The 15474-nt window shown below is 54.0% G+C and overlaps 1 protein-coding gene across 1 annotated transcript in view; it reads right to left on the reverse strand.

Moving 5' to 3' along the window:
* Positions 1-11267, reverse strand: part of LOC104525636 (plexin-A1-like) — a gene marked incomplete at its 5' end in the record, with an annotated part of 67771 nt that extends 56504 nt beyond the window's left edge. Inside the window, 5 exon segments of the mRNA XM_010168847.1 lie at positions 5436-5535; positions 6154-6307; positions 8371-8494; positions 8915-9015; positions 11127-11267. Coding sequence (XP_010167149.1) covers positions 5436-5535; positions 6154-6307; positions 8371-8494; positions 8915-9015; positions 11127-11267 — 620 coding nt within the window.
* Between the last annotated feature and the right edge of the window lie 4207 nt (positions 11268-15474).

Consider the following 15474-nt stretch of genomic DNA (forward strand, 5'->3'; position numbering starts at 1 on the left):
CACCTCCAGCCACCATCACAAGGTCACAGCTGCCTCCACGCCTGATCCAAAGTGATGCTGCAGCTGATGGGAAGCCAGTGGCACCAGATCCAGGCTCCTCACTCAGCTCCGTCCCGCACTCCCAGCCCCAGGGGTGCCACGTGCCCGAAGGAGCCCAGGGGTCTGCAGCGTACAGAGCAGGGAAGGCAGAAAACAAAGCCAGTGTTCACAGGGGTGAGATAAACCTGAGCAGCAAACATGAGAGGGACGGGGTGTGAGCATTGCACACGTGTGTGCACACACACACACACACACACACACACACAGAGACAGACAGACACTAAGGCTATTTCCATGGAGCAGCGCATTCCTGGAGGAAGGACACGGGGCGAAGGGCAGGGAGGAGGGATGAGGGTAAGTTGAACGGCACCAAGAGCAGAGCAGGGGAGGTCCATTGAGAAGGGAAATTATAAACACGGTGCTGATGGAAACAGCATCTGCACACGCACAGCACAGTCTGCCCGCAAGTCCCCCGACTGCTCCTCAGACCTCCTCTTGGCAAGGAGGAAACATCCTTAGTGAATACTCAGCTCCGGCATAGCCTGCATCTGCAGCAACAGCTGTCGGGGGTGAGGGGCTCAACTGCAGGGCTTTGGGCTTTAAATCCATCTCTCTGCCCCAGGGAAGGGGGGAAATCCTGAAGAGCAGCAGGAACAGATGGTCAGTTCCCCCCAAGACCCTACACGGACCCACAGGCAACCCCATCCTTCCTGATTGGTGCCCAGACCCAAAGAGAGAGGCACGGGGTGGAAGATCAGCTCTCACCTCCCTCCATCCCTGCCCAGCTCACTCTGTTTCTGCCCTTCCTTACGTGCCAGCTCGATGCTTTTCCATCCCTGCTGGGTTTTGCCAAGGGCCTTACTCACAGGGCAGGGGTTGGGCACGCAGAGCTGCGGCAGCATGGTCCAGGTTTGCTGGAGCATGCAGGATCAGGCCATGGTTTTTAAGATAATTCACTTAAAAAACCTTCAGCCACCTCCCCTCAATGAAACCCACCACCAGGCTGTACCAGCCTCTCCTCATTCACAACAAATGTGACATAAACCAGGTTATCCCGAGCGGTCTCTGGGGCCATCCTACAGGATTCTCCACCTGCCCCAGCCCAGGAATACACAGGGATCTGTTACCGTGTCACAGCTCAGCCGTGCTAACTCAGATACACTCAACTGCTTGCAGCCATCTGTCCATGCCTTCGAAAAGAAAGCATCTGTAAACATCTGGAAACGAGCAGCACTGGGCCAGTGGAGAAGCAGCCACGCTGTGTGCGGGCAGCCAGAAAGGCTGCAGCAAGGAGCCCAGCGGCACGTGGGCTGGCATCATCCCACAGGGGCCAACGGGTGCCTTGGCCACCACAGCAGCCCAGCCGGCCCTGCCCCAGCTGCTCCCAGCCCCTGGGACATGTATTAAAATCCCATTTTCTTAATGGAGGCTTACAGGGAAAGCCTGACCTGTGGGACATGGCAGAGTCACATCTCTCTGGCCAGGAGGAGTCAGACACTTGGCATGTCTGTGTCTTGCTCTAGCCTCGGAGAAATTCAGCACCTGGCAGCTGATGGGACCCAGGTGTCACAACTGTCACCACAGTGAGTCACAACCACAAGGCTGGTAGCATCATGACCACCTCCCGGAGAGAAGAAACACCGTGGGCATGTACCAGCACAGGTCTCCAGGCTGTTCGGATCCCTTCTCAGCACCAGACCCACTGACACGCGATTTTCCCCATTCCCCTGTGCCACCACCTGGATTCCTGCACCCATGCTGCAATGGCTGGTCATGGCAGCGGGAAGTCTGGTGACGCACTGGGCACACTGGTGCTTGAAAAACCAGCAGCACTGCAAAACCTACACATAGCATTGAAGGAAGCACTGAAGGCTCTTGTCTTCTTCCTCATTCCCCTCCACTTGCCAGCCCCCTCCCCACAGTCACGCTCTCCGAAAAGCCAAACCGCAAAAGGATTTACAGAGCAGAGTTTCCAGAGGAGAAACCCAGAGAGCAATCGTGGAAATAGTGGGAAGAAATACATCTTGGTAATCCCTGGAATTGCTCGCTTGCCTTCTGGGAGGATTCCCTACTCGCCCACCTCGCCGGCAAGCCTGAGCTCTGCCAGAGGCAGGCAGGGAGCCTGGTGTTACGTCTTTATCTTGAAAGGGGACTCATTTCCCCACGAATGCTTTGAAGAGGGAGTTTAACGCTGACAAAGACGACCTCAACATCTGCCCGCGCACGCGCCAAACACGGGCTGATTCATTAGACGATCAAAGGCACCGAGTGGTCTTTAAATGCCCGTGCTTGATCGGTGCCCCATAGGAAATCCCTAAGGGAACCCACCCCAGTCCCTGCCATGGGGTTTTCCATCCCCTCCTCCACCACAGGAACCACAGCCTGTCACCAGGAGCTGAGTCTGTGCAGTCAGCCCTGCCTGCTCCCACTCCATGGGCTGGCAGTGACCCTCAGCCACCCACATCCCCCTTTGCAAGGGACCCATTTTTCTACATCAACTTCCAGCTTCCCACTCCCCCAATTCAATGCATCTCTCACAGCTCAGCCAGAAATATCCCCCACCTGATGCACAAGCCTTTAAGGAACAAGATGTCCAAAAGATGCCACTGCCTGGAAACCCTTGCCTGAACCCCATGAGAGCCCCAAGGCTCAGGATGTGGTACCTCAAGTTGGGACCCCCTGAAGCTCTCCAGTTGACCCTGCTGGAGCAAGGAACAGAGCCCCAGAGAGGGCGTGAATCCCAGACCAAGGCTCCCAGGGACCCTGCACAGAGAAGCTCTCCTGGAGCCAGCGATGTTGTTCTGCAATGGGGACAGTCTCGTCACACCAGGTGACACTACAAAGCCCTGCGATAACAGACAGGACAGCAACAGGGCTCTACCTGGAAGGCATCTCCTCGGTCTTGACTGTCACAAGCCAAACATACAGGCAGCACAACCTCCTCTGTACCCCTTCTTCCCAGTAGGAGAAGGGATTAGACACATCCTCCCCTCTGCCACCCCTCCCTGGACCAGGCTGGTTCCAACAGTCCTTGAAAATGCATGGGAAGAAGAGTTTTGCAAGGCAGTGAGAAACAAGAGAGCCAGGACACTGGTACAGCAGCAGGATCAACCCCACAGCCTGCAAAAGGGCTTTAGCAGTACGATTTGCTGATGCCTTTCCAGGCATCTGCTGAAAATAAGAAGGGTCAGACTCTCGCCAGCGTACTCGGTGGAACTGCACTGGCTTCCCTGGAGCTACCCCATCTGACACCAGAGAAGAGCTGCCTTACAATCCTCCCATCTCTCCATTGCCACCTAAAAAATCTCACCTAAACATTTCATCCTCAGCTGAGAAATGATTTGACATGCAGGCCCCTGGCTCCCAACCTAAGCAAAGCCACCCAAATATAAAAAGTAATGCACAGTGATCAGAGAACTCCACAGGAAAAACATTAGCCTCGTGGAAAAGCATATTGTTCCTAATACAGAATTTATCAGGCTGACGTATAGATTTTCCTCCACAAAATATGAAACCTGGATCTGAAAGGCTATTAACTCTGAAGAGATCCATTAAAGATGCCTGTCTGCAAATGGTATTTAAAAGTATTGCATCATCCTAGGTACTGTCATGCTTTTTGGCTATGACTTGACTGGAGGTCACATAGTTAAAACTGCCTCCAAACCCTAAAACTCTTGACGTAGGAAAATAATGATAATGTTCACCAGCCTAGAACATGGACTTTTCTATCAGCTCCAACCGGAGCCTATAAATATTAATGCATCCATAATTAGCCTTTTTAAATAATGCATCCAAAATTAAACATCAACGCAGTAATAAATCAGTCAGGGCTCTTTGTTGTAGGTTTGTTTGGGGGGGGGGGCGCTAGGGTTTTTTTTCCCTCCTGAGTCAGGCACATAAAATAAAATGCCAATTCCCTCACCAACTCTTCCCACTGGACCAAAATGCTGGAGCCCCCGTTGGCTGGAATCTGACGCCATTTGTACTTAAAAGTCTTCTTTCCTTCATTTAGAAAAATAAAAGTCACATTTGCTTTTTGATTTGCAAAATAATGACATGCAGCCAGCCTGAGCCAAAGCTGAGCTAATGTTATTGAAACCACACGACGTGAAGGGAGACAAAGCTCATCTCGGGAGTCAAGGTGAGGGAGAAAGTCAAGTTTGCAAACTCTCTCCTCCCTCGCCGGCACAGCACTCCCAGCAGCAGAGCCCTGTTCCCCGTGCAAAGAGCAGACAGGGCAGAAATGCTGAAATCCCAGGGCTGCGATGCTCAAGGTTTGCAGGAGCTGTTCCTCACAGGCACTGCTGCATCCCTTTCGCAGGCAGACGAGCCCTTTGGGGCTCTCCTCTGACACATCCCCCTCAGAGCTCATGGCAGGTACCCAGCTGGGGCACTTGCATCTCACCTGCTTTTCTCCCCTGATCAAAGTGGAAAATCTAAACTGGCTTTGGAGGAGCAACCTGCACAGCAGAGCCCCTCAGCCAGCCTAGACACTTTGCAAAAAGCCGTTGGAAAGAGATCACTCTGCATTTGCTTATCTATAATTACTGATCAGCCAGAGCACCACCATCCATGGGAGGTTTCTGGTAGGGTAATGAAATAGCTTGCATTCCTGAGCTCCAAATTCTTTGCCCAAACACACCCCAGCATCTCCTCCAATGTTCCCACAGCAGAGCCATCTCCCCACCGCTCCAGCACACGGTCTGCAGCTCCTCATCAGGAGCTCGCTGTTAGAGGCTTTAGACACCCTGCTCAGACAGCACAGCAATAATCCACACCCCTCTGGTTTATCACATGCGTATCTCAAACAGCCTAAAAACCCTTACGTGGAATAGATTTCAAGGTAGCATGACAAGAAAGCAAATTCACAATTACTTCCAGTTAGGAAATTCTTGGGTAAATGTCCCAGAACATGCAGCATGTTCCACCCCGTGTTGCTGTAACTTTCCAGCTCGCTCTCCAGCAAGGCTGGGAAGCAGGTCCCATCGAAGAAAAACACAGGTTTCTCCTTGTGCATCACCAAGTCACTCCTATTAACTGTTTCCAGGAATAACAAGACGCCTGGCATTTTCGGTCACATGGATTGCTACAGTCTGCAATGCAGTAAACTCGCTTTTTCTTCCAAAGCTTTGCCAGACCCAAAGCTCTGTTTTTAAATGAGGGTCTGCCCCGATGACACATGTTCCCACATGTCCAAACCAACTGTGGGTGCTCTGGTCACTGTCCCAGTTTACAAAGGCAAAAGGAGGAGGTTTCTCACTGCAAACACCACTATACTCAACTGCCCTTTCCTCTTGCAACATCAGCACCCACAAAGCTGAGATGTCTCTCCCCCAGTCTCACACTGCCCCACCAATCTGTTCCCAGAGCATGCTTGCAAAGCCCAGGCCACTTACGACTGATGGACACTGCAGTTGTAGAAAACAAAATCCACAGAGGCAAACTTCTTCCCCGTCTCCTTAGATTTCAGGTAGAGCTTCACCACTCGCTTGTCCCCTGGGAGAGATCCAGGCGGAAAAAGGCATCAGAAAGGACACAGTGCACAGCCCAGTATCCAGCCCGAGGCTTCTCAGGGGCTGGAGGTAGCTCAGTATCATCATCCATCCCAGTTAACTAACAAAATCCTCCAAATCTTGCAATAAAAAGTGTTCACTCACACCCAACCCAGCCACCAAATAGGCCAACAGAACCCTAGTAAAGCTCTGAGCCCCTACAGCTAACTGCAACCTACTGGCATGGAGGCAAGTGCCTTAGGTTGTACTGGTGGTACTGGAGGGGAGCTTAACAGTTTTGGAGTCAGCAGAATGTTTGAGAACCCACAGTCACCTACAGCACATCTGTCCAGGCGTGGCCCATAGGTGGGAGTGAGGTCAGGGTGACCAGACCACTGCAGTGCCAGCAAGCAGCTGTGCCCATGGCTTGGAGGAGAGTAAGGACCAGTCCCCCATGAGCAGCAATGTCCTCCTCCTCCTACACCCCAAGACACTCAGTTCCTGCTCAGGGGCCAGGGATTGCTATCACATGAGAACTGTCTTCCTCCACATCTGGCTGTGGAGCAACAAGAGGGAGAAGGGCTGTCTCAGGCTTTCTTCCCACCCTGGGACACAAACTCACCACGGCCCCTGGTGATGGGGATGACATCCTTGGCAGAGGGAGAGCTGCAGTAGATCTTCCCATCTTCAATGCGGCTCTCAGACTCAGTGAAGTCTTCAAAGGAGCAGTTGACTCCTGCTGAGAGATCTGGGACGTTCCAAGCCTGCAGGACCAGCTAGGGAGGAGAAGGAAGACCATCAACACAGAAAACTAGCAAAAAAGACCTCTCCATGTCTGCTATGTGTAAATCCAACCAACAGAAAAGACCAGGAGTGCAATCCTTCCTCCACCACCCACATGGGGTGGGGAGACCTGCTCCAGGCTTTCATGAGTGAGCCGCATCCATGGACCTTCCTACTCACACAAGGAGAGAGGATGTAAATGAGTTAAAAGATGGAATGACTCACAGCCTTCTGCCCTCGAGTACCACAAGCGATTACGCCTCACCTCTGCAGAGACCAAGCACAGGTCGGGGCTGGAGTGTTTCGCGGAAAGGCATCCGCTCCGGCAGAGCCGAGAAGGGGAGGAATCCACCTCTCCCCTCACAAAGTCATTCCCGGGGTCAGCAGTTCTCACTTTACAAAACGCTTGCCTTATTTCTAATTTGAATTTTTCACAGCTTCCAGCCATTAGTTCTTGTTATGCCTTTCCTTGATAGATTAAAAAGCCCTTTAGTCGCTGATATTTGCTCCTTGTAAAGGCACTTATACTCTGTAATCAAGTCACCTCTTAATCTTCTTTTTGATAAGCTAAGCAGATTGAGCTGTGGAAGTCTCTCACTGCAAGGCATTTTCTCCAGTCTTCAACTCATTTACATGATGTTTACGGAAGGTTTTCAACCTCCCTTTTTAAAAGCTGGACTCCAGCCTGAGCACAACATCTCCACACAGCATCCTGCCATCGGTCAGGGAGACAACCACCCACAGAGCCAAAAATGTCACCCAGCTCCCAGCTTCACCCAAGGAGCATCGAGAGCACCGCAGCAAGGGCTCAGCCCTGGCACCACTTTCCAGGACGCCAGGCAAATGCCTGCCTCTTCCCTCCACATCTGACTCTGGACTTGGCAATATCAAACCCCATTTTCTCAGCTACACCAGCCCCACTCAGACTCAACTGCTCAGCATGGGGATCTCACCGTGTATCACCCTCACTGGTCTCAGCATCCCATCAGGTTCCATTTGCAGCCATCTCACATTATTTCCACTTTACCAACCAATGTTAGACCCTGCAGAAGCACTTCCCATCCAGTGACAATTCTCCTCTGATGAGGAGTTTTTGAGTTCTGTCACGGAGCCAGTTCTTAATCCACTTAACACGTGCTTTATCAATATTGTATAATGCTAATTTTTAATCAGAACGTTGTGTTGTACCAAGTCAAATGCCTTGTTGAAGCCTAAAGACATCACATCCCCGCAGTCCCTCTTCTAATTCAAGTCCTAATTTCATCAAAGAACAAAATGTGGTTTGTTTGACATAAAACCACATTGACTGGCATTAATTATATCCCATCCTTAATTCTTCATCGGTTGTATCCTGCACTAGTTTTTTCCCTTTAGTTTTGCTAAACCTGATGTCAAACGAAGCAGTCGCCAACCATGTGAGCCTTTCTTCATCTGGGCAAAAAAAATGAGTACTATTTCTGTTTCCTGGGCTTTTCTCAACATTCACTTATTTATTACAAATATCTGCAGGTCATGGAACTCCTCGGCCAACTCTTTAGGACTCCTGAGTGCAAGATATCCAGACCTGGCAGTTTTCAAAACTTTATTGCTAGTATACACTGTTTCGTATTCTCTTCACAGCGCTAATGGCCTGGAAAATACTTTGGGGAAGTCCATCATCCTCTCTGTCTGCACAGAGAGAGCAGCCAGTTGTGCTTCGAAGGCTCATCCCAAAATATCTACTGTAGACCAGGGTCAGAGACAGGCTATTGAGCTAGATGGATTGCTGGCCTACGAACAGCAACTCCAAAGCTGTTGTTTGTATTACAGAGATATATTTATTGCTTGGTTATGTCTTTTCTGAATAATCATCAACTGGTTTATTATCTCCATCAATAGGCCAGCCCTCATCAATGCCCTGCACTTTGCTATGTTTTATTTGTCTCAGACTTCTCTTCCCCTTTATCCTTACTTGTATACTCATCACTTTATTTTTAATTGCCACCTCCCCAGCCATTGCCTCCAGAGGGTCAGGAGGTGGCTGGGGAAGGGTCCATGGGCAGCAAAGGTGGCTTACCGGGACCTCCGACATGGTGACCGAGATGTTCTTCGGCTGGACGGTGAGCTGGACGCACTGCCGCAGGTCGGAGGCGAAGCGTTGGGGCTCGTCCGCCCGCTCGCACCGGTCCTTGCGTGAGCATCTGGAGGGAGTGAAACCACCACGGTGAGGAGAAGAATCCCCCAGGGTCTGGTGCAGCTCTGGGCTGGCACCACAGCAAACAGACCCTCTGGCATGGAGGCGATGCCCAGCTAGGGACCTCAGTGCCCAAGGCCCGTATGGGAGCTCTGCTTTCCCCCAGTGACAGCGCTGGGGAGTTCTGGGGGGTTTTATATTCAGTTTTTCTTACTGGCACAAGGATGCCAAACCCGGGAGCCCAGGGGCCCCGAGGGCTCATGACCACGGTTTGGGGATGACAGACCCCTTGGACCACTCCATCCCCTTGCATTTCCTGGTCAGAGTCCAGGAGGGATGTCCCCAAGGAGGCCAGTAGTGGGGACAGACACAGTTTGCCAACCATGGTTCACTGGCATGGTCCCAGGGATGATCTTATGGTACTTACATGTTGTGGAGGACACACCAGCCACAGTGGGGGTCCCGGGAGCCCAGGCACAGCTCGCAGCTCTCGTACTGCTCACAGCTCTCCACCGGCACCCGCGTCACCTGCGGGGAACAGGCAGGGAGTGACAGGGGACAGGCTGGGTGTTTCCCTGCTGTGCCCAAGCCCAGATCCTGCAGAGATGGACCCAGGCAAGACTCACTCTGGCCTGTTGGAGAGGAGGCAGCAGCACGGAACAGGTTGAGCCCCCCACCATCATCCACTCCTCTCCTGGGCTCAGGCAGCACATTTGCAGGCAATCCCCGTCACCCCAGGGAGGCTTCTACCCCAACCGCGCTCCTTCCACTGTTGCATCTTTGCAGAGTTGTGGAAGTGGGCTGTGCCAGCTCAGCTCCACGCCAGCTCCTGGTGCTGGCCAGGCACCCTGCGGCTGCCACAGCCCTGCTCCAAAAGGGTTACCCATCCTTTATTAATTGCTCCTCCAGATTTGATTAAAATCCCCTCGTTCGCTGAGCCCTTCGAGCTCCGTTACAACTGTTCATTTAATTACTTTCCACCAGCGCTCTGATAACACCGAGCTGTAGTAGAGGAGAGGGGGTTTTATTAAGGAGAGGGGAGAAGCAGGGAATGGGGAGGGGGTGCAGGAAGCAGGGAGCTGCCCGCTCGCCCACCGTGATGAGTCGGCAGCACCAGGCAGCTGCCCGTGCCTGCTGCGCCCCTGCCTCAGTTTCCCCACTGCTCCCTCAGGCAAGACGCACTCATTAATTAAAATCTGCAAACTTCTCTACTGAAGGTTAAATTCGGGGTGCCCTCTCTCCTCCCAGCCCAGCAGGGGATGGGCTCAGCATGATGCCTACAGGGTTAGGATAAAGCTGGCCTCTGTACCCTCCGGTGAGCATACCGATGAGGAAGCCTGTAACGTTCTCATTTGTTTGTCCCCAACATCACTTCAGGCTGGTGGTGGCCAGGGGGTCGGCAGCTGATCCCCTCCCCCCCGCCCAGGCAGACCCTGCACAGGCGTGATGTGGTTCCCAGCAATTGCACTGGCCCCTGGGGGAGATCCCCAGTCCAGCTCAGCTTAACTCACCACCCACAACCACATCTCCAACATCTCCCCCAGAGAGGGGAGGCTTAGCTGAGCCAGGCCCAGGACAGAAACATAGAGGAGTCCAAACCCAGTTTCTGCCTCGCCTGGAAAGCCACGGGTTTCCTGCAGCAGAGCAGAAACCAGAGACAGGCACTGGGAGGAGGAGGGAAAGGGCTTTGCTGTCCCCATGGGGCTGTCTAGACAAACCCACGGCCCTCCTCCAGCATCCTTCCCCCTCCCGAGCCCCCGGGCTGGTGGCCAGGAGACCTGTTACGCTCCAGGCTCCACTGCAGCCCAAGTCGCGCACACCTCTGCCAGGCAGAGGAGCAGAGATGCTGCAAGACACAGGTACACCACGTCCCAGCACAGCCACCATGTGTCACCCCACCGGGCACAGCGTGCATCCCCGCTGACACCAGATCCAAGAAGTGCCACCACCGTGGCAGGAACCTGCTTCACTGGCTGCAACGCAGCCCATGGATGGATGAACCCACGCCAGCAAGCTCTCCAGCAGGTTGGGGCGCACACAAACGCTCGCAAAGCCAACCAAAACTGCTTATCGTGAGACCCATCCGCGCTGCCAGGAGGGTAGTGCCAGATCCAGATCAGGTCTGTACCTCTGCTTGGCTCAGCAGGAGCAGAGGCGGGGGCTGAGGTGTGCACATCAGGGTCTCAGGGCACACCATCCACTCCACCCCAAGGTGCAAAAGCAGCTGCCCCAGAGGAGAAGAAGCCATTTGGAGCAAGGAGCTTCTGCTGACCTGTAAAAACCCTGCTCGGGAGGGGATGGCCAGAACAGGGAGGAGGTTTACGGCCAGACCCTGGCAGCAAGGAAGGGTCAGGAAGCCCTCGGTCTCCAGGGATTTCAAGCAGCTGCTGCTAACAATTACTGCCTGGGGCAGGGCCTCAGCGAGGAGAGGAACAGCAGGGCCAGAGACCATTTTTGCAGAGAGGAGGCAGGAGGAGCTGCTGCTGTTCCCTGGGACAGGAGTCCCCAGGCAGCCCAGACCTCAGGCAGCAAAGGCCAGACCCCACTGGGGAGCTGCCCAGATGGCTTCCCAGCGCAGGGACTGCCGGCTGGGGCTGCCAAGGCAGGAGAGCAGGGCGGCTGCCATCCCCTTCCCTTACCTGTTTCTCGGTCATGGCATAGATGTGCTGGCGGTCGGGGCTCAGCGCCAGGTCTCGCAGGATGGAGCTGCCCTCGTGGGCCACGACGTTCTCATACTGCAGCGCTTGGTGCTTCCTCTCAGCCGTCAAGTCCACCAGGATCTGCGGGGAGAAGAAGGAAAGGTGAGCATGGTCTTTCACACACCCCAGGGAGTGGGAAGGGGAAGAAGCCCCATTAGGGATGCCATCCATCCATCCCACACCAGCATGGCCACGCCACGGCCACCACAGCACAGCAAAGCAGCAGCTGTGCTGCAAACATCCCAACTCTATCCAGAAGACCTAACTGCAAAGTTTTCTTCCCTTTTTTGCATTTGTCCCACATTTTTGCTGACAGCATTCACCCCTCTCCAGGGAGGGAAGCCACATCCACAGCCCTCCTCTGCACTGCCCTGCTTCCCTCACTGCTCCTCAGCCCCAAAGCTCCTCCAACTTGTAGCACGGCACAGATGAGCCCCAAGTTTGGGCAGCAAACCCCATCCTGCCACAGCAACACCACGAGTGGCTCACACACCACACTGAGCCCCGGCTGGGCAGGACACTGCAGTGCACACAGGCACAGCTCCCATCTCCCCATCCATCAGAGGAAACGCTTGGGCTCGTGACCGGGGAAGTCAAGAGGGTCTCAAGGAAGCTGGGGGTCAACAGAGGTTCAGAAAGAGCCTTTGTTCCCTGAGCAGGAACGTGGCAAAGGCTTTAATCCCCTTACAGCTCACAATTATGTTAAAGCTCTTCGGAAGTACACCCATTTCTGGCTGTACACATCACGAGGCACCACGGGGCTGGATGCACCCCCTGAGCAGGAGCTAAACTCAGCTGCGCTACTTGCCGTAACCTGATTGAGAGCAAGAGACTCTTCCTGCTAATGCCACCCTTCACATCTCCCCAGATTCGGGCTGTCCCACAGCATGGGGCAGCCTCAAGGGAGATGATGCCATAGAAATGGCTCAGTGGGTATGGTCTGCTCCCATGGGATCGGGTGGGATGGGATGGGGGCCACGCCAGCAGCACATTCTGTAAAAATGCAGGTCTGGCAGCCCCAGCCACAGGACTCAGGATCCCCCACGGCACAGGGGCAAATCCACTGCTTTGAAGCATCCCCCAAAATGCATCCCACAGCCCTGCCCTGGCCATCACACCCACTCCCACAGCCCAGCACAGCCATACCGAAGCCCTTGTGCCCCCCATGGCAGCTGCCCCAGCACCTCGTCCCCCTCCTGCAATAAATCGCCACCGGCACTTGCACAGTTCCCACTCAGGAGGATACGGGGCCAGGAAAGCAGGATCCCGGTGTGCAGCTGATTAGCATGGAAATGTATGCGGCTCACAAACAAACCGGGGCCTGTTTAATTAGAGCGGCGCCTTTGATTCACCGCCAGCCTCCTGCACGCACCAGCCCCGGATTATTTTTAGGCAGTTTTACAAAACAAATGTATTTAATTAAGAAAGAGACCCCTGAGCTACCAGAGAGTGGCGAGTCCTGCAAAACTCGGCAGTGAGCAAAGGGGTCACCCTCTCCCCAGGGGACATGGGGACAGGGCTTGGCAGGGCCAGGCATAACACTTGGGAGCCCATAGCACAGCCAAAAACCCCCTGTGTGTCCTGCTGCTGGACTGAACAGCCTTCACATAACCCAAACCCATCCTGGTACTTAATCACCTTCTCAGCATCCTTTGCCAGACCCATACACAGACTCTGCTCCCCATCACCCCCACCCTGGGTACCACTGTGCACTGGGGAACAAACCCAGAGATGCCAAAAGCCTGTCCTAAAGGCTCTGCCTGCCACTTAGGGGAGGTCTTTCTGCCCAGGACCACATCTGCTCCTACTTCAAACGTCAGAGGTCAAGCCTCAAAAATCTGGATGCAGCACCTCCTGCCCCACATTATCCCCTGCCCCGCAACACCCAGCATCACCCCCCAGGACCCATCCCTGCCTCCCCACACCCCCTCACACATCGTTTCCCTCCCAACTTCTCCCCTCCAAAGTCCCATCTGAGCCAGCTTTCCAGAGGAGGGTAAGGTGGAACAACCCCACTCCCAGCAGCAAGGCATCACCTTCCCCCCTCACTAGAGCAACGTGACAAACGCACCTTTCCAACCCTTTTATGGGCCGCAGTTGTGGCGCAGAAGAATCAATATAGTTTTACCCTGGTTCTAAAATAGATCTATGGCTGGATGTCGCGCTGGCAGTAATTTTTAACTAGCGGGGTAATTTCCCCATTACATTATTGCACTGCGCAGTGCTGGGAAAGAGAAAGAGATGTATTAAAAAAACCAACAGACGTGAAGCACTTCCAGTTAATTTGAGGCTCCAGGAAGAACCTAAAAATACTCTTGGTAGTCAAGTGGGGCTGGAGCCCAGCATGTCACACATCAGGGTGATCTGGTGGGGGACACAGAGCCACACCAGGCATGCACATGTGGGAACCCTCCTCTCCAGAGCCTCTTCTCCTGCTAAGGATGCTCTAGAGATGGGTTTGGGGTTCAGGAAAATTAAATTTGGCAGACCTGGCAATGAAGTTGTCTTCTGGTTAGCCAAAAGGCAGGACACAAAGGAGTTTTTGAGTTAGCTCATGGTAAGTAAACCCATGCCCAACACCAGGAGATCACCAGCAGACAGACTCCAATGTCTTCCCATGCCAGAAGAACCCAACTGCCCATGGTGCCCACTGCCATGCAGGCAAAGGTGGGAACCCAGCATCTGGGCCTTTCTGGTGGGATTAGCCCGGTGGGACTCTGTCCATCCCAGCTGGAGGGAAGGGGACAGGCTGTTTGGACCATCACAGGGTGGAGTGGTGCATGAAATGGACAAGATGCCTCCCATCTGATCCCTTACAGACAGCAGGGACGGCTTCCCCGCCTCTCCCCACACCCGCAGGGTAGCTGGGGGCAGGGGAAGGGGGAGAGGATGCGTTTAATCAGAGCAGCCCCCTCGGAAACATGTTCCTTCCTGCCCACCCTGCCTCCCTTCCCACCCGGGGGAAAAGACATTTACCAAAAATAAATAAATAAATAAACCTATTAACCTTTCTCCTCATCCTGACGCTGATATAATTACCCAATACTAATAATTACTCACACTAATTTCTCGCTCAGGATTCCTGCCCTCGCTCTTGCCTGCCTCGGGCTGCCTTCAGGCAGCAGCTCAGCAGTGCTGCCTCCTGCGAGGGGTTGGCAGGAGCCCTGGGGGTGGCTGGACCCCACGGTCGTGCCAAGGTGGAGAAGAGCAGGAGCGATGGTCGGCTGCCTCGTTAAACAAACAGAGGAGACCAGAGGCAAGAAATTACAAGCTTTCTGCTGGGGTGAATCATCTCAAAGCAAGCCCAGAGGCTTTCTTCTGTGAGAAACCCAAACGCACACTCTCCCCACCCAAGCGAGAAGCCCACCCCATGGGGCGAGCACCCAGCATAACTTCACTCTGAAGAGGGAAGGGTTTAAGACCTGGTCCCCCAGAAGCCAAGCAGGCTGGTGGAGGCCGCACAAGGCCAGGAGGTGCAATGGCATCTCACCTTCCCAAGAGGTCCCTCACCTCCTAGGCCAGCCATGGAGAACTTCACCAAAGGAATGATGAGGGAAAGGACAGCATGAAACACTTCGACCCCTGCGCACCCCGGCGTAACAAGTGACCACACGCAGCACGCCCCAGCCAGGCAGAGGCAAGTTCATCCCCCAGAAGGTCCAGAGAGGGTTATTGGGGACGGTCTTGCCTTGGCTGGAAAAGGGAGTTTCCATCCCATACATGTTTCGGAGGAGGAAAGCACATCACCTCGCTAAGAAGCATGCAGAGGTGCAGAGTCACAGCTGGACAACAGCACCAGCCGGTCCTGCTGCTGCCTTGAGCTCGATCCTCCCTCCAAAGCTTGGCTCTCCTTTATAAACCATGACGCTGGAACATCCAGAACCTTCTGTGGGGCTCAGGCCGCAGCACATCCATCGCTACTGAAAAGCCACTGCCCCAAGGAGCTGTACAAGATAAGGCTGGGACCTGAAACCCACAGGAGAGAGAAGGGGAAGCGAAAGCACTGGGGGGGCAGAGACAACACATCAGAGGAGAGATGGCTCCTTCCATTGCAGCATGCTTGATCACCTGGGTGAGATGTCCTCCAGGGACAAACAGCTGGGAAAAACCTCTCAACGTCCTTAAGGCCACCAACAATGGGCACAACATGAAGAGAAGCATCTCCTCAGGCCTGCCTTTTGGAATGCTGGGTGATGAGAGGAATGAAGGACAGCAGCCGTGACCTGGCAGTCACCCAGCACCGGCAGCAGGTCCAGAGTAGGAACGTGGTGGAGGACAGGGCTTTGCA

The sequence above is a fragment of the Antrostomus carolinensis genome, unplaced genomic scaffold (genome assembly GCF_000700745.2).
Source record: "Antrostomus carolinensis isolate BGI_N321 unplaced genomic scaffold, ASM70074v2 scaffold6585, whole genome shotgun sequence".
NCBI classification, from domain to species: Eukaryota; Metazoa; Chordata; class Aves; order Caprimulgiformes; family Caprimulgidae; genus Antrostomus; species Antrostomus carolinensis.